This window comes from Lycium barbarum, chromosome 11 (genome assembly GCF_019175385.1).
Source record: "Lycium barbarum isolate Lr01 chromosome 11, ASM1917538v2, whole genome shotgun sequence".
NCBI lineage: Eukaryota > Viridiplantae > Streptophyta > Magnoliopsida > Solanales > Solanaceae > Lycium > Lycium barbarum.
In genome coordinates, this window is record NC_083347.1 from 66038820 (window position 1) to 66061588 (window position 22769).

The 22769-nt window shown below is 37.9% G+C and overlaps 1 protein-coding gene and 1 long non-coding RNA gene across 4 annotated transcripts; both read left to right on the forward strand.

Moving 5' to 3' along the window:
- Nucleotides 1-1360: 1360 nt before the first annotated feature.
- Nucleotides 1361-22328, forward strand: LOC132619142 (uncharacterized). 3 transcript variants are annotated; one of them, XR_009574531.1, is made up of 15 exons: nt 1361-1598; nt 1927-2069; nt 2178-2341; nt 2428-2574; nt 2669-2720; nt 3146-3320; nt 4148-4230; nt 4451-4663; nt 7416-7532; nt 7923-8079; nt 20584-20691; nt 20928-20993; nt 21079-21290; nt 21394-21535; nt 21863-22328. XR_009574531.1 is itself a non-coding variant. In XM_060334095.1 (14 exons), the coding sequence occupies exons 1-14, from the start codon at nt 1544-1546 to the stop codon at nt 21947-21949; spliced, it is 1698 nt and encodes a 565-aa protein (XP_060190078.1). In that variant the 5' UTR covers nt 1362-1543; the 3' UTR covers nt 21950-22328. The 3 variants fall into 3 exon arrangements, 2 of the variants coding, with proteins under 2 accessions (XP_060190078.1, XP_060190077.1); XM_060334095.1 differs by lacking the exon at nt 21394-21535 and having other exon boundaries at nt 1362-1598; nt 2509-2574; XM_060334094.1 differs by lacking the exon at nt 21394-21535 and having other exon boundaries at nt 1363-1598.
- On the forward strand, nt 8086-10130 carry LOC132619143 (uncharacterized). The gene is made up of 2 exons (XR_009574533.1): nt 8086-9198; nt 9279-10130. It is a non-coding gene; the product is annotated as an uncharacterized LOC132619143 (long non-coding RNA).
- Nucleotides 22329-22769: the final 441 nt, after the last annotated feature.

Below are 22769 nucleotides of genomic sequence, written 5' to 3' on the forward strand. Positions count from 1 at the left end.
ATCATTCCACTCATCATACAAGTACGGAGAAATTTCCGAGGTGTAACATAAGACCAGGGTAAGGACGGTAGGAGGAGACTCGGAGCACTTCCCTGTTATGATGGGGTTGCATCAGGGATCAGTTCTTAGCTCGTTTCTATTCGCCTTGGTGATGGATGAATTGACGCGACAAATACAAGGTGAGGTGCCTTGGTGTATGTTGTTCGCGGATGACATAGTCCTGATTGACGAGACTCGCAATGGAGTTAACGATAAGCTAGAGGGTTGGAGATAGACGTTGGAGTCTAAAGGATTTAAATTGAGTAGGACCAAGATAGAATACTTGGAATGCAGGTTCAGTGGCCTACCGCGTGAGTCTGACGAGGAAGTGAGGCTTGGTGCCCAGGCCATTCAAAAGAAAGGAAGTTTCAAGTATCTTGGGTCTATTATACAGGGAGATGGAGATATCGACGACGATGTTTCACATCGTATTGGTGCAGGGTGGATGAAATGGAGGCTCGCTTCCGGAGTGCTGTGTGATAAGAAAGTGCCACTAAAACTTAAAGGCAAGTTTTACAAAGTGGTGGTTAGACCGACTTTATTGTACGGGGCGGAGTGTTGACCAGTAAAAAAATCTCATGTTCAGAAGATGAAAGTCGCAGAAATACGAATGCTGCGGTGGATGTGTGGGCATATTAGGAGGGATATAATTAGGAATGAAGATATCCGAAATAAGGTGGGAGTGGCATCGGTGGAGGACAAGATGCGGGAAGCGAGGCTGAGGTGGTTTGAGCATGTGAAGAGGAGAGACACAGATGCCCCAGTGCGGAGGTGTGAGAGACTAGCTATGGACGGTTTCAGGAGAGGCAAAGGGAGGCCGAAGAAGTATTGGGGAGAGGTGATTAGACAGGATATGACACAGTTTCAGCTCACCGAAGACATGACCTTAGATAGGAGGTTGTGGAGCACTCAGATTAGGATAGAAGGCTAGGTGACTTATCCTTCCACCATAGTAGTTGTAGTTCTGCTCATTTGTTTATTGCCATTTGATTTCTGCATTTTATTGCTATTTATATTTGTGAGGCCGTTGTACTTTGATTATCTTATTTATTTATAGTAGTTAATGCTTCTTTCTTTCCGTACTGTTCTACCACGACTTTCTCTCTTTTATTATTCCTTGTTTCATCTTATTTTTGATATGCTTGTCCTTATCTGACCTTTCATCTTGTTTTCCTCTCTTGAGCCGAGGGTCTTTCGGAAACAACCGCCCTACCTTTTATTTCAAGGTGGGCTTAGGTCTGCGTACACTCTACCCTAGCAGACCCCACGCGGTGGGATTATACTGGGTTTGTTATCGTCGTAGTCGTCTCCTCCTCTTTACATCTTTGTCTGTATATCTTGTTTTATATTATTCTATTCTATTTTGCTCTCTCAATTTACAACGGTGGTATTATAAATTTGGACGGAGACAGTAATTATGAAAATTCCCCATTTACCATGAAACCCGATTCCCGCTCGAAGTCGAAGGAAATAGGGGATCTAATGCCGGCGCTGAAATAAGGTCATGGACGACGTCGATCGCTTATTCCACTGCTTCAAATGCGGCATTTCTCTCCCTGGTAATCCCCTCTTCCCTTTTCTCATCAATTATTATTCTAAACTTTGCTTTTTTCCTTTCAACAATACCATTTCCATGCCAATGTTTTGATCTTTTCTACATTACTGGGCAAAGGGTTGTTTTGAACCGCCTAAAATCTGTCTTTTACAATTTTTGGGACTAATACTGTATATTGCGTGTCAGAAATGTTTACAAGACTGTGGTTTATTTGTCAACGGGACCAATTTGAACTGCTTCGGTTGAGCAGCAAAATTTAGAAAGTAGAAAATATTGATGCCTTACGTTGCTGTTTGTCCACATCTTCTCTATTTTGTGGTTGTTAATTTTAGAATCAGCAATAAGAGAAAGGAAAAAGGGAAAGCTGAGTGTGAAACAAAATGATACATTGGAAAAGCTATCAACATCTTCAGATATTTTGTCGTCAACATCAAAGGGAAAGAAGGTCCAAAATGCAACAGATGTTGACTTCAATGTACATACTCCATTTCTTCCTTTTATCTGTTTTCTTTCCCATACACTTTCTTAATTGACATAGTTTCTTAAATTGCTACAAACTGAAATTTGAAGATTCTTGTTGTAGGTCGGTTCATTAACAGCAAATATACAAAGTAAGAAGAAGGGACCTCAGTTCTCTCCCCTTGTATTTTATGGTTCTCCACATGGAGTTCCTCCAAAAAGACCTGCTCGTTTGTTGCGCCTTTTGAATGAAATCCGTGTAGATTTTAACGAGCAAAATAAATTAAGGTAATTCAAATTCATTCTTTTACCTACTATTGATGGTTAAGTAAATTTTTTTTAAATGTATACTTCCCTGTGTTGTGTTTAACTAGACAAGATATATGGGCCACATTTCCAAGGCAAGATGAAGCTATCAAGTATGCCAAAGAGCAAACTAATGCTCATGTTTTCAGTTACCAGGATCATATGAATGGTCAAAGAAGATTCCTTGTCTCCACATATAAAGAGTTCTGGAGAAGGTAAGTTTCCTCGGCTGTATCTGCATTAAAATATGTAAAAAGATTATATCTCCCCCGTTTCCTAAACTTTGTTTGTGTTCATGTTTTTGATTAGGTACGAAACTATGAATCCTAAATTTCGGCACCACTATGAAGTAATCCAGGAGGTAATCTTTTGTAGTTTTCCTGTCAAAACAATGAAGAAGTGCATATATATGAAATTTATCATCAGGTGCTGCTGCTGATAAACATAACTAGGGATCACAGTAAAGAAGTGCATAGGAGGTAATCTTTTGTAGTTTTCCTGTCAAAACAATAAGGAGTTGCATAGTACTCCAGTAGGTAATCTTTTGTAATTTATCACCACTGTGGAATGGCTTAGTGAAAGTTCATTCCAGAATCTTTTGAACTTTCCTTGATTTTGTCACATGATGAATTACGTGCACTTGTATATCCAAAGAATACTTGGGATCATATTATCCTATCTTTATATATGTGTGTCTGTGTAGAGAGGGAGAGAGACATGCTACCTTTACCTGATTAATATAAAAAGAGCAGCTGCTGATGTCAAACTGTTATATCCTATTTTCAGGGATTGCCATGCCATCTCTACTTTGATCTGGAGTTCAACAAGAGAGAGAATGCGGATAAAAATGGAGATGAAATGGTTGACCTTCTGATACAGGTCGTCTTTGATGCGGTCAAGGAAAAGTACTGTCTTGAAGGAAACAATGATTGGGTTGTGGAGCTCGATTCCTCCAATGAAGGTAGGATGTTAATGGACGGTTCTATCTAGTATTTAAGCTGTGCGCAGAATGATATCGATATGATATGTAGGTATGCATGTTTATATTATTGTTTATTTATATGTATATTTTATTGGTGCGAAACATGTCCGTCCACTCATTTCTGTGGAAATAAGCTAGAATATCTGGTATGAAAGCCTAGTAAAGTGTACAAAAAATTAAATCAGCTCATGTTTATGCAAGTGATATTAGGATTCCACTTGGCAATATGGCAAAGATAACTTCTTTGACTAAAGTGGAACGTCGGGATGGGTTGTGATGCACCTATATGTCACTGTAATATTTTTCCAGTTACTTGTCCCTTAGTCTGACTTGCTTGATTACCTGTATCATTATCTGGTGACAAACGAATACCTCGAAATGGGCTTTTACATGTTCATATCGAAGAATAATTCTCTTCAGTACACCTTACTCTTGTGAAACTCTTTCCTTGCCTATTTGTCAACTTTATTTTCCTATGTGATATTCATAGGAAAATGTTCTCTTTTCGTGGAACACCTTTTCATTAGATTTCATGCTGATTTTCAATATCCCAGGATCTTCCTGTTGATGCACAAACATATTACTACAGCAAAATCTGCATTTAAAACAGGAAGCAATTTTAGCCAAATATGATTATTTTGTGGATCAAATGGGGCACATGATTTGGTTAGGAACTGAATTAAATTGTAGTATATGGGAGAACTATCATAGGATCTGACGCAGAATACTTCTTTGCTATCAATAAGATTGTACTACGACTTCTCTACATTATTGTAATCAATATTAACATAAAGCTTTACTGGCAGAAAAATTTTCTCGTCATCTAATTATTCGATTTCCAAAGGCTGCTTTCAAGGACAACTCGCATGCAGGTGCATTTGTTACTGAGGTATCATACTCATCGGCTTCATCCTGCTAAGGCCCTGCATATTTTCAGTTTGTCATTTTGTGCAGGTCAAGTTTTTAGTTGTTCAACTTGTATCCCGCTATTTTTTGTTCATATCTTGTTCGGAAGAATACTACTGCAAATGATTGGTTATTAAATTTTTTTCTTCTTATTCTCTTTTTGAGTGTAGAATCAGTTATCAATTTTTGTGCCCTATTGTCAGATATGTTCAAGGATCAGTAGGTTAAGTGAAAGTGATGGAATATTTAGAAAGCTTTTTGTCTCAAAGGATTCAAGCTCAATCAATATTCCATTTCAACTGTTTGTGGATAAAGCTGTCTACTCTAGAAATCGCTGCTTTCGCCTAGCCTTGTCATCTAAAGCTGGGAAGAGTTCAGTGCTTCTGCCAAGTGGACGTTTTAAATGTAAGGACATGGTATGCAACTTTTTACTCTGATGGTGTTCATTACTAGGTTGATTATGTTAGTAGGTGGACAATTTGTCTTCTGCATGAATCATTTAGTCCAGGTGATTGGTAACTTGTACTGTTATATCAGTCTCAGATTTTATCTAACAAAAAGATTTGTGGTAGTAAATGATCTTTAAACTTAAATGCAACTAAAGTTAAACCACATAACTACTAGGATCTTATTAAAATCTTATTTAATATTGTGCTTCATGTACATATCATCGCTCCACTTGCTTATTGCTTAGAAGCATTCCACTAACTTTTCTCTAAAGTTAATTTAATATAATTCATGAATCTCATTAAAAGCCGTGTCGCTGAAACCTTGTAAACAAGCTAATATTTAAACTTAAGTGGCAATTGATAATTAGTAATAGGTTCCCATCTTACTGTCTCTTCTGGAGCTTTAGTTGCTGAACATTTTCCAGTAAATCTGTCAAGTAAAACAAGCTCTGCTTCTACAAGAGCACACAGGTTATGAGGTCTTTGCCATTTTAACCAGTAGAGGTAGATATATTGAAGAATAATTTGGTTGAGGTAGGTTCATTGCATGGGAACTTATCAAGAACTGGTGTTTTTTGTCTTTTATTGCAAAAGATTCCCATGAAGATGTGTTTGTTAGCAGTTTAAATAAATGATTCTGAAGTGTTTGCTTATGTAATAACCTATACCTATAATATTTGTTGGAATAATAGAGACGGGTTCAGAGGGATATGGCTCGAGCTACTTCAATGGAGATCTCCTATGGGTCATAATCATTTCGCATAGAACTTTTTACTGACATTCACTGTGTCTAAGCTGGCTGATTTCTTGAGTTTCCCTAGGGATTACTGCTACTTGTATTGACAATAAAGTCAATTTTCCATTGAACTCTTCAGTTTAGCTGTCTTTATACTGAGACTGAATGGATCTTTTATTTTTCTACCAAAGGATCTATATGATTGATTTGGTGAAGCCAAACCTTCACTTTATAGATGAAGCGGCAACCTGCAGAATGTTCATTACATAATGAAGATTATGCATTATAAGCTATTAACTCATCGGAAAAGAATACCTGAAAATCATTTCCAACTTTTACTTATCAGAAAAAGAAAAAACTGAAAGTCATTACCGTGAATCCTGGTCTCTTATGTACTAGAAATCTCTGGTGCTCAAATAAAATAGACAATGAAAGAAAAACCTCAAATCAATCAAAGAACATAATATTTTTTAACATTATGATGTAGTGTACTCAAACAGCACCACATGAATGATTACTTCTTTATATTCCTCCTTTTGTTTGGGGATATAGTCTCCTGCTATACTGCATCAGGGTGGGACGAGAGCAGTATAAAGTTAGATGAAGGTTTATTATGTTTTATGAGATGCTGGAATGTTTTTACCCTCTTTCCTTCTTTAGAAGTGCTAAATTTTACTCTTCCATTTTATATGGTGATATTTGATAGGGTATGAGTTAAGATGTTGATTTAACTTTATTTGATAGGGTATGAGTTAAGATGTTGATTTAACTTGTATATGATGTTAATGGTAGTGGAAGGAGACATCAAAGTTTAAAATTTGAGTAGTTAAATGAATTTGAATTCTTAAGTAGGTGTGTGGCCATATACACCAAATATTTTTCATTTTATTTGGACTTTTTGAAGTTGGAGTTGGGTTTGGTTGTAACCTTTGCTAAGAATATTTGGTTGTTTGAATGTAGTTTTCCTAAAAACATGAAATATGATTCATACCCCCGATTTCTAGAAACCAACAAAACCACCCAACTTGATTAATTTACCTGATAGATACAACCAAATCTGCTTTGAAAGAGTAATATCTCATAATGGATAATCACATAATGTCATTAATTGGATCCCATATATTTTTTCTAAGTACAAAAAAATTCCATCACTAATTAAAATGTCATGATTAATATATATTTCACTCTTTTTAAATCTATCTAATAAATAAAAACTCAATTAAAAAGATCCGATCCGACCCGACCCGAACCAAAACCCAAACCGGTGGCACACTAGATCAAATTGAAATGGGGTCGTTTTTATAATAGCAAAAACTTTAGGGTAAATTTGAAAAAAGAAAAATCAAAAAGTGAGATGGGAAAAAGTGAAAACAGGTTTCGAGGTGTTTTCCAAATACAATTTCAAGTTGCATTTGGAATTTTCATGGCCAAACGCTGATTTTCAAATAAAGTGAAAAAACAAATTTCCGGAAAAAAGTGAATAATTCTCATGGACAAACGGCTCCTTATGTTGTGAAAGTTATATAGACTGATATTATTACAAGAATGTTGCCGAACATGTTGGAATATCTCAAAATGAAAGAGTGTAATTTACATTGGAACTATAGGATCTTTTAAGAGAATCTATAGAGCATACGGTCTTGCTTAAACCAGTTATTTTTACACATAATATATACTTGTTCTAATAGCCAGCAGAAGCTGGCTTCTAAAAGTGGTAGTTCATGATCTGAGAAGAACATAAGACCCAAAAATGATCAATATGTGCTGTGCTCTACAGCAAGCTACATTTCAATAAATGTCACTACAATATATATATATATATATATATATATATATATATATTATCACTACAAAAATATTCTAGATAAGGAAATGGGAAGTATGTCCATGGTTGTTAAAAACCATCTATGAAAACCGTTTAGTATGCTTCACATGTGATATGTGCTTGTAGTTTAACCCCAGAGGCTTTTCAACTTATAACAGACTGAGGAAGAAGTGTTTATGGCATCCTTGATTTGCAACATGGATGCTGGTTTTGAGAAGCTACTGATCTGCAAAATGGATCTAGATTGCTTGAAGGCCCTTCAATTTGATACAGAGGTAGCTCCTCTTTACTTACTATTTATAGCTCTCATATTTGTAGCCGAGGGTCTATTGGAAACAGCCTCTCTACCTCCCAAGGTAGGAGTAAGGTCTGCGTACACTCTATCCTCCCCAGACCCCACCTGTGGGATTACACTGGGTATGTTGTTGTTGTAGCTCTCAGATTTCCTCACTTCAAAATCTATTTTTGGTGTTTAATGGACTTTATAGTAGCCTCTTCTGGGTTTTTATTTTTTCAAAGAACAGAAATAAGTTCAATAACTACTAATGTGGAGTTTATCCTCACACCAGTGGCAGTAGTCAGATTTAGAGTTGTAACTGCCGTCATCATGTAGGGAAGCTCCGGTTGTTTGCACTCTAAAGGGCTCAAAATCATTTCTTATGCAGAGTACCGGGAATTTCCAACTGCATTCTGCTGTTTCACTGAACTTTGACCTAAATGCTTGTACAAGTGATCCTTCAAGAACTTATTTGATGGGAAAATCACCGTTTCCATATCTGGATGTGTTTGTAGAGTCTGTTGCTTCAATTGGAACTATACCAGGTGACACCCAAAACTTTCAGCTTCTTCAGAGCAGACAAACATGGATGACTTCTGTTTCACTTCTCCCTCCATCCTAATCCTTTTTTATTGTTAGCATGTGTGCTTTGTTGAATAAATTGGACTGTGCTTGCATGTGAAACATTTAGTTTCTTTTTATATCTTGTATTTTACGTTTTGTATATATGTAATTATTCGTTGCAACTATATCCATGTTTCTTCATAGCAGGAAGTCAAAATAGAAGCATTAGTATATTATTCAATTTAAGTGCCCATCCCTTCATGTTAAAGTTTTGCAAGAATATACTGCAAATTGTGAATGAGCCTCCCTCCCGTATTTTTTCTTACTAGATAGGGAGAGAGCGTACAGGGGGTGTTTCCTAAGACCCCGCCATTATTTTGTTTGGCTATTGATTTTGACTGTTATCAGAATACTAGTTGCTTTTCTCTCTTTTCTTTGTACTTTGACGGGTCATTTCGTTTGTGGACAAGTTATACAAAGATTATAATGTACGAGGATTATAATATGGTGAAATGTAGCCAGTTGATAATTATATTTGCTTCGGAAATGTTTGGTTCATTGTATTAACATTTAGATATGATGTGTATCATCTAAAACATGTGTTTGGTTTTAAATTGGAAATGTTGTTTCCGATAAAGTGGCAGTAAATCTCAATGTGCTTAGTCCTCTCATGAAATAACTTGATTTGATGCGATATGAAGGGCTGCTTGGTTATCACACACAAGTTCCATCTGACGAATTCTCCAATTTTAGTTCTCTGAGCAACTATTTAATCCAAACTAGCTCACAAGTTGCTACAATCATTGCTCCATATTCCGCTTTTGCACTAGATCGAGCTACCACACTCTGTTTCTTACTTTCTTCTTGGACACCAAATTACCTCCTATTAATACACAATATTTGGATGTAGAACGTCTTTTAAAAGGCGATCCTGCCCAATCAACGTGTGTAGATCCAACAATTTGCTCACGACCTCAATCCTCAAAAAGTAGTCCTTTGCTTGGGCTGACATTATATATCGCAGAATGCAGACAATTGCATCCCAATGGCTATCACAGGGAGAAACTGATTTACAACATACACAGTAAAAGAAATGGCAGGTCTGTCACTGTTCGATAATTCAACTTACCAACCAACCACCTATATCTTTCGGGATCACTGAGTGGCTCCCCCTTTTCAGGCAGGAGTGTAGCATTCAAATCTATAAGAGTGGTCAATGGGTCTACAACCGATCATTCTTGTCTCCTTAAGAATATCTAAGGCATACTTTTATTGTGAAACATCAATGCGTGATCTAGACTGAGCAACCTCTATACCTAGAAAATACTTCAGTCTGCCGAGGTCTTTAGTCTGGAAATGTTGAAAGGGATGTTGCTTTAAATTTGATATGATCCTAGGAAGCTCATGGACGATTATGAAGGCTAAAACCCGCGTTAGAGCTTTGGATGTGCATTTCCGTGTTACACACCCTTGGAAGAGGAAGATAGGGCCTTTGGAGGCCATTGACGAGCAAGCCACAAGGGTGTGGACGATTGCTTTGAAGAGACATGGAGATGAAGGCCCATTAATTGAAGCCACACAAAGTGGCTAGAAGTGAAAACATGGCTAGAAGTGCAATTTGTGGCTAGGAGTGCAAACTCGAGGCTAGGATTGCAATTCAAGTGAAGAAGGGCCCATGTGGGGTTATTTCCGCAAAGGCCACTTTTGGGTCTTTGTTGTAATAGGGCCTAGTAGTTAATTGCCAAATGTGGCTAGTAGTTAATAGTGTGGCTATGCATGTAAAGACAAAACTATATAAGCTTTCCTTAGCCTATTTTCATTCCTTAGCTTGAGATTTATGATGAAACTCTTATGAGTGTATTTTCTCCTTGTATGGAGCTAGTTTAGCTAGGATTAGCTAGTATTAGGATTAGTGGGTGGATTCCCTTAACTCTTACCTTGAATCTCTCTTGGATAATCTAGGATTAGATTTCCCTGTATGAGTTCAAGTCTTTTCTTCCTTGGAATGAATTCATCTTAGATTGTTGATTAATAGGTGTAGGTTTCCTTTCCTATGTTGATTAGTCACAATTGTAGTTGATTAATTCCCTTCTTTCTTCTAAATCTCATCTCCTTTTCTTCTATTCTCATCTCTAAATTTGTATGTATCTTAATTTCCGCATTTGTTGTTTGATTCGGTGTTTATCCTAAGCAGAATCGTATCATTTAGTAATACCATCCTGATAATTGTCGGTGATAACGATATCGTCAACATAAACCACCGTAGCTTGTCGCCATCCTGGATGAGTAAGTGCTTCACCTCTAGACTTGGGGATAATTGAGGACAAAGATGATACAACGGCTTAATAGGGTGATGACAAGCGATGATAACATAAAAAGGTATAATGAGGGTTAGTATTACGAGTGGATCGTATACTTTTTCAAAGTGCAATTGATTGACTAGGAGAAGACAAGTTCCGCAGTAGGAGCATGGTCCGGCGCAAGACATGAATCATCTAGGCTTGATGCTGGATGTGGACAATGATAGGTCAGGGGTGGTAGCACTGTGGTTGGAGATGTAGAAGTAACTCTAGATTCCTCAAAAGTTGGTATAGGTAAGACCTCAGAGATATCATAATGATTAGAAGAAGGTGTAAAGTAAGGTCGAGACTCAAAAAATGCGACATCAGAAGATCAAGTGAGTAGAAACGATACCCTTTTTGAACCTGAGCATAACCAAGAAAGACACATTTGAGAGCGCCGGGGGCTAATTTATCTTTTCCAGGGGCTAAGTTATGAACAAAACATGCGCTCCCAAGGACACGAGGGGGAATAGAGTATAGAGTTGAGTGGGGAAACAATACTGAATAAGGAATCTGATTCTGAATCGAAGATGAGGGTATCAGATTAATTAAATAGCAAGACGTGCGAACTGCATTGCCTCAAAGACGCAACAGAACATGGGATTGAATGAGAAGACTGCGAGCAGTCTCAATAAGATACCTATGCTTTCTCTCTGCTATCCCATTCTCCTGGTGTACGGACAAGTTGTCTGATGAATAATATCTTGGTGACTCATAAATTGCTGAAACTGGAAGGATACATATTCTAAGGCATTATCACTACGAAATATACGAATGGAAACATCAAATTGATTTTGTATTTCAACATAAAAACTATTGAATATAGAAAACAACCCAGAACGATTTTCATTAAGAAAATCTAAGTACATCTTGAATAATCATCAACAAAACTAACAAAATAATGAAATCCTTAGGTTGAACCGACTCTACTAGGACCCCAAATTTCAGAATGAATTAATGAAAAACAGATTCTGCACGACTCTCAGCAGTACGTGGAAAGGTAGTGCGGGTGTGCTTCTCAAGTTGACATGACTCAAAATCTGATGTAGACATTCTATACAAACTAGGCACCATCTTCTGTAGCTTGAATAAACTCGGATGTCCCAAACATCTATGAATTAATTCTGGAGGATCTGTAATTGCACATGCTGTGGAGGAACTAGGAGAGGAAAGGTAGTAGAGGCCTTGTGATTCATGCCCGGTGTTTCTCCCAAACGCACACGCAAGCATACGTGGTCGTACAAGTAATATAGTGATTTTAGAAATCGGATGTCGAACCCACATAGACTTATGATTAACTATTTGTTTAATTAAACAATCCTAATTATCTATAGAAGCGATGAAATCCGCAAGTCGTGTTTCTAAACTAATTAAAATAAACAAAAAACAAATAGTGAACTTCAACCTAGAAAGAGCAGATTTTTATGTTATCAATGCGATGAATGTTCCAGGGTTGCTGTGGGTTCACCAATCCTATTGAGGTCTTGAACTATTTCTCTTCAATTCAAATTATTGACGGTTGCTAATTAACCGGATTATTAACTCTCGTAGCATTTTCCCGAACTACTACTCGCCTATTCAAAACAGTTCGCCGCCTATATTTTTATGGAATTGACCTGTTAAGAACACAATTCGTTTACGGTATTTAATTGAATGCGGCGCCTAGATATAATCCTATCCTAGCCACAAATCCTAGCCATAGTCTAGTGAAAATCAGATCACGCTCTCTTTACTTCGCTAATCTAACAACAACTTTTCCAAGCTTGTATATTAGATAGTCGATAGAACTTAACTGTTGGCTAAACAATCAAGCAATGATGCACCGAATTAAAGAACCAATCAAAATCAACAACTCGTAATAAGATAAGAAATAATCATCAAACGTCAATATTCATGGTTTACCACAACCCTAGAACGAGAAGTTTAGCTCCATATAGACATGGAGGAAATATAACAAATCATCCAAAAGAAAATATAAAATGAGTAGTAAGGAGAAGAAAAGGTAAAACAATTAATCTCCAGCCTCCACGATGGCTCCTAGCTCTCTCTAGGTCCAAAGTTCTACACCCTCTCAAAAACGACTTTATAATGTTATTATACCGTGTACAAATGGGCCCGGACCATAAACAGAAAAATTGGCTGAAAAATAAGCTTGGCGCCGGGCGGTGTTGCAGGGCGCTAGGCCAAAATTCCAGAAGCTCAAATTCTCGGCCCTCCAACTCTGAACTTGTTTCCGAATGAATTTCTTGGACTTCTACTCAGACTTCAAAGCCCCAAAGTATCTATTTTAGCTCCAAATGCATTTATTGGCTCGGGAACACGTCACTTAGACTCTTTTTGATCTCTTCTTCTCCAAAACGGAGCACTTTCAACTTACAGTACCTAGATTCCACAATAACAAACAGATCAGTTCCATAGCGCAAAGTCAATATTGGTTAGGTGGTATCATTAAGGATTCGACCTCCTTCAGGCTGGGTTAAGATTAACACTGATGGTAGTCACAATAATGAAGATAGCATTGGGGCAGGTGGTATCATTAGGGATGAGTCTGGGCAGATCATTATGGCTTTTGCTAAGTTTCTTGGCAAAGGTAGTAGCAAACAAGCAGAAGCAAAAGCGGCTAAGTTAGGTGTACCATGGTACATTTTCTATGGCTTTCAGAATATTATATTATGCTGAATAAAAAGTCTAACACTGCCTGGCAATTGGTTGACACCATCAATGATACCATCCATCTTCTTTCCCACACCAACCATGTTATTCAACATTGCTATAGAGAAGCTGATCAAGTTGCGGATGCGTTAGCTAAATGGAGTATTGAGGAACAAACTGAAAATTTCTATGAAGTTAAAGATCTCCTTAAACATGCGTCTGGAACTTACATTCTTGACAAGGCAAGCTTGGCTGCTATAGGCACAAACAGAAGAAACATATATATATATATATATGTATAGTTGATTATGATTTTTGAAAGCTCATTTTTTGCTTAGAGAGTATACCTCTCACTGTACATTCCTTTTACTTAGCTATTAGGACAATTGTATAGCTTAATGTAGTGGATAGTTATATCCACTGCTATTTTACCTCTTTTGGTTGTGAAATAAAGGCAGGCACCACCTAACGGCGTAAATTAAATATAAAAAATATATTAGTTAGGTGTATTTAATGCATTTAGCTCTAAAACAAGATATAAATATAGGTAAAGTATGGCGGAAAGACGTATAAATACACCTAACATCACCCTGTGCCGATCGTCAGTCCCATACTATGGTCCTGCATAACAAAAGAATTATCAAGAAATATTATGGCATAATTTACGGCACGAGTCAAACGACTGACAGATGCAAGATTAAAAGAATAACCAGAGACAAAATAAAATTTACAGTAATAGAGGATAAGGGATTCGCCAACTCCTTTTGCTATTGTTTGGATTTGTCATGACCCAAATTACAAATGTCGTGATGGCACCTACCCCACTCGGTAGGCGAACCAACAACATCTGATCAAACCAACTCATTAAGTTAATTAAGCAGAAAGTAAAGTGATAACACGAAATATCTAAAGTCAAGTCTTTTACTTATAAAGTGCGAAAATAACAAAATACCACCGAAGACTGGTGTCATGTGTACAAGAGCCATCTAAGAATACTAGTACAAGTCTGAAGTAGTCAAATACACTGTCTGGAAAAGTAAGGAAAGACAGAAATGCATAAATGATAGGAGAATGACGCTGCGGATTAGCCAGGCAGCTCATCCAACCATTTTCTCCGACCTTCTCTCTCCTCAAATTTCATCCAGACCCTCCGCCAACCTCCCTTGATCGCTGTCTTCCGCAAAGTACACCTTTCCTGAACTCTTAACACTTCTGAAAACATATTACCTACACTCCGAAACAACCCAGAAAATTCTGACCCAGAAAATTCCGACCACCTTCTGTCTTCTCCGGTGACCCTGTTTTCCAGAGTCTCCGGCAACATCCTCCTAAGGGCCTACTAGCCTTTGGGATCTCCTTTTCTGGTGAACTTCTTTCACCTGTACAGTCCCTTTCCTTTCCTTTTTCTTCCTTTCTTCCTCTTCTCTGATTTTTATGGAGAATAGAATTTATTTCAGACTAGGGGGGAAGTCATATGACCTTACTAAGACCAAATCTTCTTCTAAAATTTGGTATGAATGGGTGGAGAGTGCTACACTCTACATGAGAAGGATGAAGCTGAGTAGAGGGGCGCTTGTGTGGCTGTGCAGAAGGCTTAAAGAAGCATCTGATATTAAAGGCAAAACCTTTAAATCCTGTAATTGCGGAGACCTGTCTACCTCTATTTATTGCTCCTTAAAATTCAATAAATATGGTTGATTTGTGTCGATTATTACAGTTAATGGTGATGCGAGATCTGTGATCACCCTTCCGGTTATTCATAAAAGGAAGACAAATTATGGATGCAACACTCATAGCTAGTGAATGCGTGGACTCCAGGCTCAGAGGTGAACATCCAGGGATCATGTGCAAGCTAGATATAGAGAAAGCTTTTGACCATGTCAATTGGGATTTCCTTCTCAATATTCTCAAACAAATGGGTTTTGGTGAGAGGTGGTTGAAGTGGATTGGTTTTTGCATTAAAACTGTCAGGTTCTCAATTCTGGTTAATGGAGAACCTGCTGGTTTTTTCCCTCAGAAAGAGGACTCAAACAGGGAGATCCTCTTTCTCCTTTTCTCTTCATATTAGCTATGGAAGGCTTCAACAGTATGATGAGGGTGGCTATTTAGAATAGTTGTTTAAGAGGTTTCAGGATAGGCAATCAAGCAGGTGAGGAGATACAGATTTGTCACTTGCTTTATGCAGATGACAGTGTTATTTTCTGTGAAGCTATGGCAGAACAACTTAGCTTTATCAGAATGGTTTTGGTGATCTTTGAGACTGTTTCTGGTTTAGCTGTTAACTGGAGGAAGAGCAGCATTTTCCCTGTTAAAGAAGTCCCACAAATACAAAGTCTGGCCAACATTCTGGGATGTAATTGAGAATTTTCCAACTTATCTGGGCATGCCTCTTGGCAACAAACATAAGAAGCTGGAAATTTGGGATGGGATTGTAGAAAAACCTGAGAAGAAACTTGCTAACTGGAAAGCACAATATCAATCTCTTGGAGGAAGGGTCACTCTAATTAACTCAGTTTTGGATTTATTGCCAACTTAATGTCATGTCTTTATTCCCCATTCCTTCTAAGGTGGAAGAAAGAATGGATAAATTGAGGAGAGATTTTCTATGGTCGGGCAACAAAGAGAACAAAGGTATGCATTTGGTGAAATGGGAAACTACCCAGCTAAGAAGACATTCTGATGGACTTGGCATTAGAAATTTGGGGCTACAGAATGAATGCTTGTTGACAAAGTGGCTTTGGAGGTTTGTTTATGAGGATCATGCACTTTGGAAGGAAGTAATTATCAACAAATATGGGCAGAGTGTTCATTGGTGTTCTAAGATAGTGTCTAGCACCTAGGTGTCTCAGTATGGAGGACAATGAGAAACCTCTGGACTAAGCTGGCTAGAAGTGTTCTCTACAGGGTGGGGAATGGTACCAAGATCCTTTTTTGGAAAGAGAACTGGATTGGACATGAGCCTTTGATGAACTCGTTTCCAGATTTGTTCTCTTTTTGCAGCAATTCAGAAGCATCAGTAGCTGACACTTGGTCCCCTCAATGTTGGAATCTTACATTCAGAAGAAACTTGAATGACTGGGAAGTGGGTAGAGTTGCTGAGTTACTACAAGTGCTGAGTGGATTTAAAGGCATTTCTACAGAACCAGACACAATAAGATGGAAGTATCATAGCGATGGAAAGTTGTCTGTGGGCAGGCTATATAAAAAGGAAGAAGTGGAACAACCAGGGGGTATATCAGATCCATGGAAACAGATTTGAAAGTATAAAGTCCCAACTAAGGTAAAGTGTTTCACTTGGTTGGTGGCTAGAAGAGCATGTCTCACTCATGAAAAATTAAAAAGAAGAGGATTCCAGATTGCTGAGACTAAGGAAACCAACAACCACCTGTTTCTCCATTGCAAAGTTACAACACAGCTATTGTCACTATTCCTTTACATGTCTCAAACTAAGTGGATAATCCCAGAACACAGTGCAGACCTACACAGTTGCAAGATAAGGAGAGGAGGAAGCAAAAGCCAAAAGAAATGGTTGAAGATAGTACCACCTTGCATATGGTGGTCAATTTGGAGAGAAAGAGACAACAGATGTTTTGAGGATACTTGTAGTTCAATCCAGAAAATCACAGAGAATTGTATCAATATTTTTTACTTTTGGTGTAAAGAGGAGGTTTAGAAGAAGCTGAATAGTTGGTAGATTTTTTAGGTTCTCTATAGTTATTTTAGTTTTCTCTTGTTATTTTGGGCCGACATTTTTGGAGATCTCCAGCATGTCCTTAATGTTGAGGAATACAACATTACCGTTCTCAAAAAAACAAATCTCCTGAATGTCAGCCTCGAACTCAAACAACCCCGCGTGCCCTACTCGTACTAGGGTCTGAGTCTGCTCCAAAAATAGTGCAGCAAGTGTAGTATGAGTATGGGAAACACGTTTACTTAGTAAATCTCATAAACCAACAACGCTGAAGTAGTGATGCGTTTTATTAGGAAAAGTCTTATTTTAACGTTAGCAGGTTTACCTTAACTTAGAACCGTTCAATTGACAGAGTAGAGAGTAAGTCCAGAACCAAGTGGAACTAGATAATCAGTTAATCATTAATCAGATAATAAGATGAGGAAAATACAATGCAATATGCAACCTGTATACACACGTACTTTCACGGGGTGTCCGGGAGTAGTGACCCATTGGGGACTCGCGAGATATACTGACCGGAACTATTTCCTCTCGGACATACACAATCTGGCGGGACCATTTCCACTGGGCGTACACAATCTGCCGGAACCTTTTCCCCTCGGCATAATAACATCACTCTAACCTGAATCTAATCCATGAAGATCACATCGAGCCATAACCTCGTGAACCATTACCATGAATGAATATGGATGATGACATAAAGTATGAATATCAAGCGCAAATAAATTATAACCATATACCATTCAGAATTAAACAAAACCGCTCTATTATCACAAGTATACAAGATTTAATAGAGTGATGTATGTGCATATACAGTCAAATCAAGACAATTATTTATCAACTAATGCCCACAGGCTTTGACATTCTTGGTTTACAACCATCACTAACGTATCTCAACACATTACCGATAACATGGCCCGATACCCGTAATAGTATCCGTCACACCACGGATACGAGACCCCCTCTTTCGCCCTTAACACTTATTATTATTTAGTTATCAGAAACATCCCCAAACAGAGTCTAGAAAAGTCTTAACTACCTAGAAGCCGAGCAAACAAATCATGAAATCGCCTTCCCATTTTTGGAGTGCCTCGGAACGCTCCCAATCTATCAAATGTGCAATGTATATGAGTATACAAATCCGTAGACACCTATTTTGATATAGTAATAATTCGGTCCAAAAAGTCAAACCTGAGCTCAAAGGTCAAAACTGAAAATTTAATGTAAAATCAATTTACCCATTACCCATAGGTCCTAAATTCAGAAAATTAGCCAATTCTAACCATGAATCGACACTCAAATCCCAAAAATATCATTTCTTAACTTGAGGACTCAAACCCCCCAATTTCCCACCAAATCCATGGATTAAAACGCTAAATAATGGAAGTAATGAAAAGGAATCATCAAAAGAGGGATTAGATTCTTACTCGCGAGCCAAATCGCGAAGTTTGCCTTTGAAATCACCTCAAACCAAGCTCTAGAACTCAAAATATGAAATTATGAAATGTTTCTCGAATTTGGGAATAAAAACACTGCCCGAGGCCCCCTTCACTATTGCAAAGGCCAAACTTGACCCGACTCAGGCCCCCTTCTACGCGATCGTGATGCCCCCACACACATCTCTCCGCGATCGCGACATCCCCCACGCGATCGTAAAGAGAAAATTTTACATGCAGCAGCCAAAAGTCAACTATAGTTCAATCTCCATTATAGCACCTGAAACTCATTCGGAACCTCCCGGACACAAACCAAATATACAAATTGCTCACAAATCATGCTACGAACCTACTGGAACGCTCAAAACACCGATCTGGAGTCATCTTGACCTGATGTTGATCCTGGTCAACTCAATTCCTTAACTGTATTCTCAGCCAAGTACCCAAAACTCTCCCGAGCCCTTTGGGCTTCGTCCAGACCACCCAACGAAGTCATAATTCACGTTCTGGACCTAATGAAACTGTCAAACCTCAGGTGTTGACTTTGGTCAAACCTCTTCCTTATTTTAGATTAAGAACTTTAAATTTTAGATTTTCTTCTATGATACTCATCTGATTGCCTCGGGAATCGCACTACCCATCGCTGCAAGTCAAAAACACCATTTTAAAACTATAGGGAGGGTCATTTAGAGAATAGTTCATCAATTGTAGGGATCATGGGACTGTCCAAAATCTGATCACCACCGAATTAAGGTCATTAGGAAATTCAGCAAGTGTGAGGACTAGAAACATCGTCTATTGTTGCTCTTGTTTTTCAACAATCGCAGTGACTGACATCGACCTCACAAATTCCTCCATGACTGCCTATACCTATCTCGTGTAAGTAGATATCCAATTCCCGTTTTATTTAGGTTTTCATCCGAGATATCATATCAGAAAAACAAGATATGTCATTAGTATATAAAACGCGAGCCTTTTCCCAAACTGGATGACATGTCTGGAATGGACCAAACAATAGATCGCCACAGGAGACTCAATTGAGCATCAACCTTCTCCCATTGTGCTTTGGTCTTTTCATCAATCTCACTAGCCTTTTCCGTTCTTGAACACCTTGACCCTTGCACCACGATTCAACCAAGGAAGCCCAAGCTAAAGAGTTTGGACTTCCCATTGACAATATGGATATAATCACAGGGCATGAATTTCCGATTCCCGTATTTTTGGAATTAAAGACATGAAATCCGAGAGACATGGCTGGATAGAAGAAAGTTCTATCCAAGTGTTAGCAAAAAATCTAACCAGAGGGTATGTATAAGAAAATACAATCAGATTTTCTTGATAAACCTCCTTGGAAACTAATCTAGTACACTGCAGACTCCAAGCAAACCCCTGAGTGTAAGAAGAAATTAGAGAAGTTTTTCGTAAAAGTAAAGAAACTACTGAAATCAAACTGCCTGTCGGAAAACAGTGTTCTGATGGCCGGAATGAGAAGATATGCGGATGGTACCAACCTCACAGGATTTTTTTTTTTGGTTGAAAGTTGGCTGGAATACCTCGCACGCTCTCGCCAAAACCCTAGTTTTTACCGTGAAGCATCTGCTACTGAAAAACTGGACTGGGGCTTGATCACGGGGTCTTGCCAAATCTGATGGTTTTGTTGGTTTTGACACAACACTTATGGAAAGAGGGATGATGCAAGACAACTGGTACATGTTTGGTCATGTTCTACGTAGATCATCGGATACACCGATCCATGCTGAAATCAGGATGATTGAAGGTGTTAAAAGGGAGGATGATTAAAGGTATTAAAAGGGGAGACAAGATAGCTCCAAAATAACATAGAAGTTACGAAAGACCTACAACAAAAGAAAGCTGACTCGTAGAACCTACAATCTCTTAAAATCCGTACAATTTTTTAGCGAAAAGTTGAACACAATGGAAGGAAAAGATTCAAATAGCCAATAGCAACTAACCGGGATTAAAGCTTAGTCATGCTGGTAAGCTTACATTAAGTCCAACTTCTGCTGAGAGTTCCTTTTTTTTTTTTTTGATCTTGTTACATATTTGTATGCCATTAGAAAATATAGAGAATCTCTGGCGAGATCAGAAGGAGCAATATGGAGAATGAGGATTCATATAGCCGACACCAACTAGCTTTGGTTCGAAGGCTAGTAGTTGTTGCTGTGAACTACCTGTCTGCCTTACTGGGCAATGACCTTGTCGTTTTGATGCCTGACTGTCAAAACTAGTGTTGTAGTTCTAGAGTTGTATTTGTCAATGCTTAAAAGCTGTAGTAGTCCAAATGTGTTTTGAGTGCGAAACCAAGGATTACTGCTTACTTTCTCTCTATTACTTTCTTTGCAGGAAAAATCCGAAGTTGGTACTGGTTCTCGGAGTATGCATTGATGGTCTACAACATGTCTAGAAATAGATACTGTGAAAGAATTGGCAGACAACATAAAAGCAATCACGGTAATGCATCACAAAATTTACTTTGTGAGGAAAAAACTTTGGTAGTAGTCACATCTGTTTTAGCTGTCGTTCTCCACTCTTTTATTTCTCATCCAAGGGCATCTTACAGGACATGTTTCCATTTTCACTATTTATCTTTTACAGATTAATTTAGATATTTGTGCATTGATATGCTTTTTATTTTATTTTAGTGTTCCACCTTTTGTTTTTGTTTTGCTTTTTGCATATGGTGTCAGTTATATACATAGTTGATCTGCAAAGGGCTGTTTATTATCAGAAGTGTCACGATCCTGATTGCAGAGGTAAATGATAGTCTTGTTTCATTCATCAGTTGAACCGCTTGGCTAAAAAAAAATGATGATGTGTAGCCTTTATTGATTTTAAAAGGCTATCGATCTCCCTTGCGACCTGTCCCTGATAATGTTATACCTCATTCATCCATTCCCTTCAATCTGCCTGGACATAATTTGGACGAGGACCAGCCAACTGTAACCGGTGACAAAAGCATTTTCAGCAGCTGCAAGAAAGAATGGTGGCTTGAAGCCATAAGAGTTGCAGACCACATTGAGAACGTACAAAAAGCATTGGATCTTACTGAGGTTTTTTATCTTCACCTTCCAACTTGTTGAGTCTTTATTTTTCTAAAAAATGTACTTAGATAAAGTATTCTTTTTTTTTCTTTTTTTTTTCTTGGAACAATAGCTATCCCACACAGGTGAAATTTCATCATGGTTAGGATGTCTCATGTATCTCAGATCTCGGGGAAAATTGATATGATAGGATTTAAATAGCAGAACCTAAACTTTAGCTGATACTGAAGCTCAGTAGCTGAACACTGCAAAGGGTGAGGGATTTTCTCCCGTTCTGTTTAAGTTCCCTTGTTTTTGTGTTTTGTTTGTGTAAATAGCCAATAGTGCAGTTTAGTCGTCTGCGGATCGTTAGTTGTTTGCTTGTGTTAGAACGGAACTAAGATTTTTGCAAGTTAAGTTGCTAGTGGTCAATAAGGATGCAACTGTTGAGTTGATTGGCTGGTTAAAAAATGGTTCACTAGTGGGAATAAAACTGATGTACATTGTTACCGAACCAAGAATTATCTCTCCTTGCGTCTTTTCCTCTGACTACCTTGTTTGTTATTGTTAAGACTACCTTGTTTGTTATTGTTACTGGGCAGGACGGAACATGTGAAGAAGATGAGTGGTGGATGGCTGTTGAAAGGACTGCATACCAGACAGAGCTATCCTACTCTGGAAAAGCTTAGCCATTTCAGCTCTTTCAAATTGTTCGATCCTTACTTGTAAGCATGGAGGTTTCGAGGTCCAGCTAGTTGGCGTTAGTGGTTCCCCAACCACATCACAAATTGTGTTCCTGTTAATTGATGATTTCTCAATTTTGTCTACTTATCCTGCTAAAAGCAGTGCATGCTGGAAAGCTACATATGTTGCTACATTCCAACATTGTATTGCTCAACGAGGTTTGAATATTAGGACTTTTTTTAATCAATAAAGCTTTTCAAGTTACAGCCTGAAACAAAAATCAAGAAATATCACGACCTTCTTTATTAATTTGATTGATGTGCCTGACCTGTTTGACTAAGTTTCTAAAAACTGCTTATTTTGGAAAATATTTTTGTCAAGATAGCTTTTCATAAAAGTACTTTGGGAGAGAAGTTGTTTGTGTTTGGCTAGTTTACTTGAGAAGTGTTATAAATATGTTTGTCCATTAAGTTACTTAGCCACCTAAATGGCTTAGCCATTAAGTTACTTAGCCATTAAGCATATATTTTCCTCTATAAATAGTGGTCATATGTAGAATTGAAGAATAGGAGTATAATCTGATATCTCTCTACATATTCTCTCTACATATTTCTTCTGTGTATTTATTTTATAGTTTTTATTTTATAACACGTTATCAGCACGAGACTCTATTTTGAGCACTTATTTTGAAAAGATCAAAGTGTTACAATGCTACGGAGAACAAAAATAATGCCAGAAGATATCACAAGTCATGATTTGCTATGCTCTTGCCATTTAAAGAAAAAGATACTAACATATGCATATGCATATAAGATTCGTTGGCAA

Coding starts and splice junctions, on each gene's coding strand:
- LOC132619142 (XM_060334094.1), top strand. CDS start 1,544: ATGGACGACGTCGATCGCTTATTCCACTGCTTCAAATGCGGCATTTCT. Junction 1,599..1,926: donor ATGCGGCATTTCTCTCCCTG/GTAATCCCCTCT, acceptor TGTTAATTTTAG/AATCAGCAATAAGAGAAAGG. Junction 20,692..20,927: donor ACAACATAAAAGCAATCACG/GTAATGCATCAC, acceptor ATATGGTGTCAG/TTATATACATAGTTGATCTG.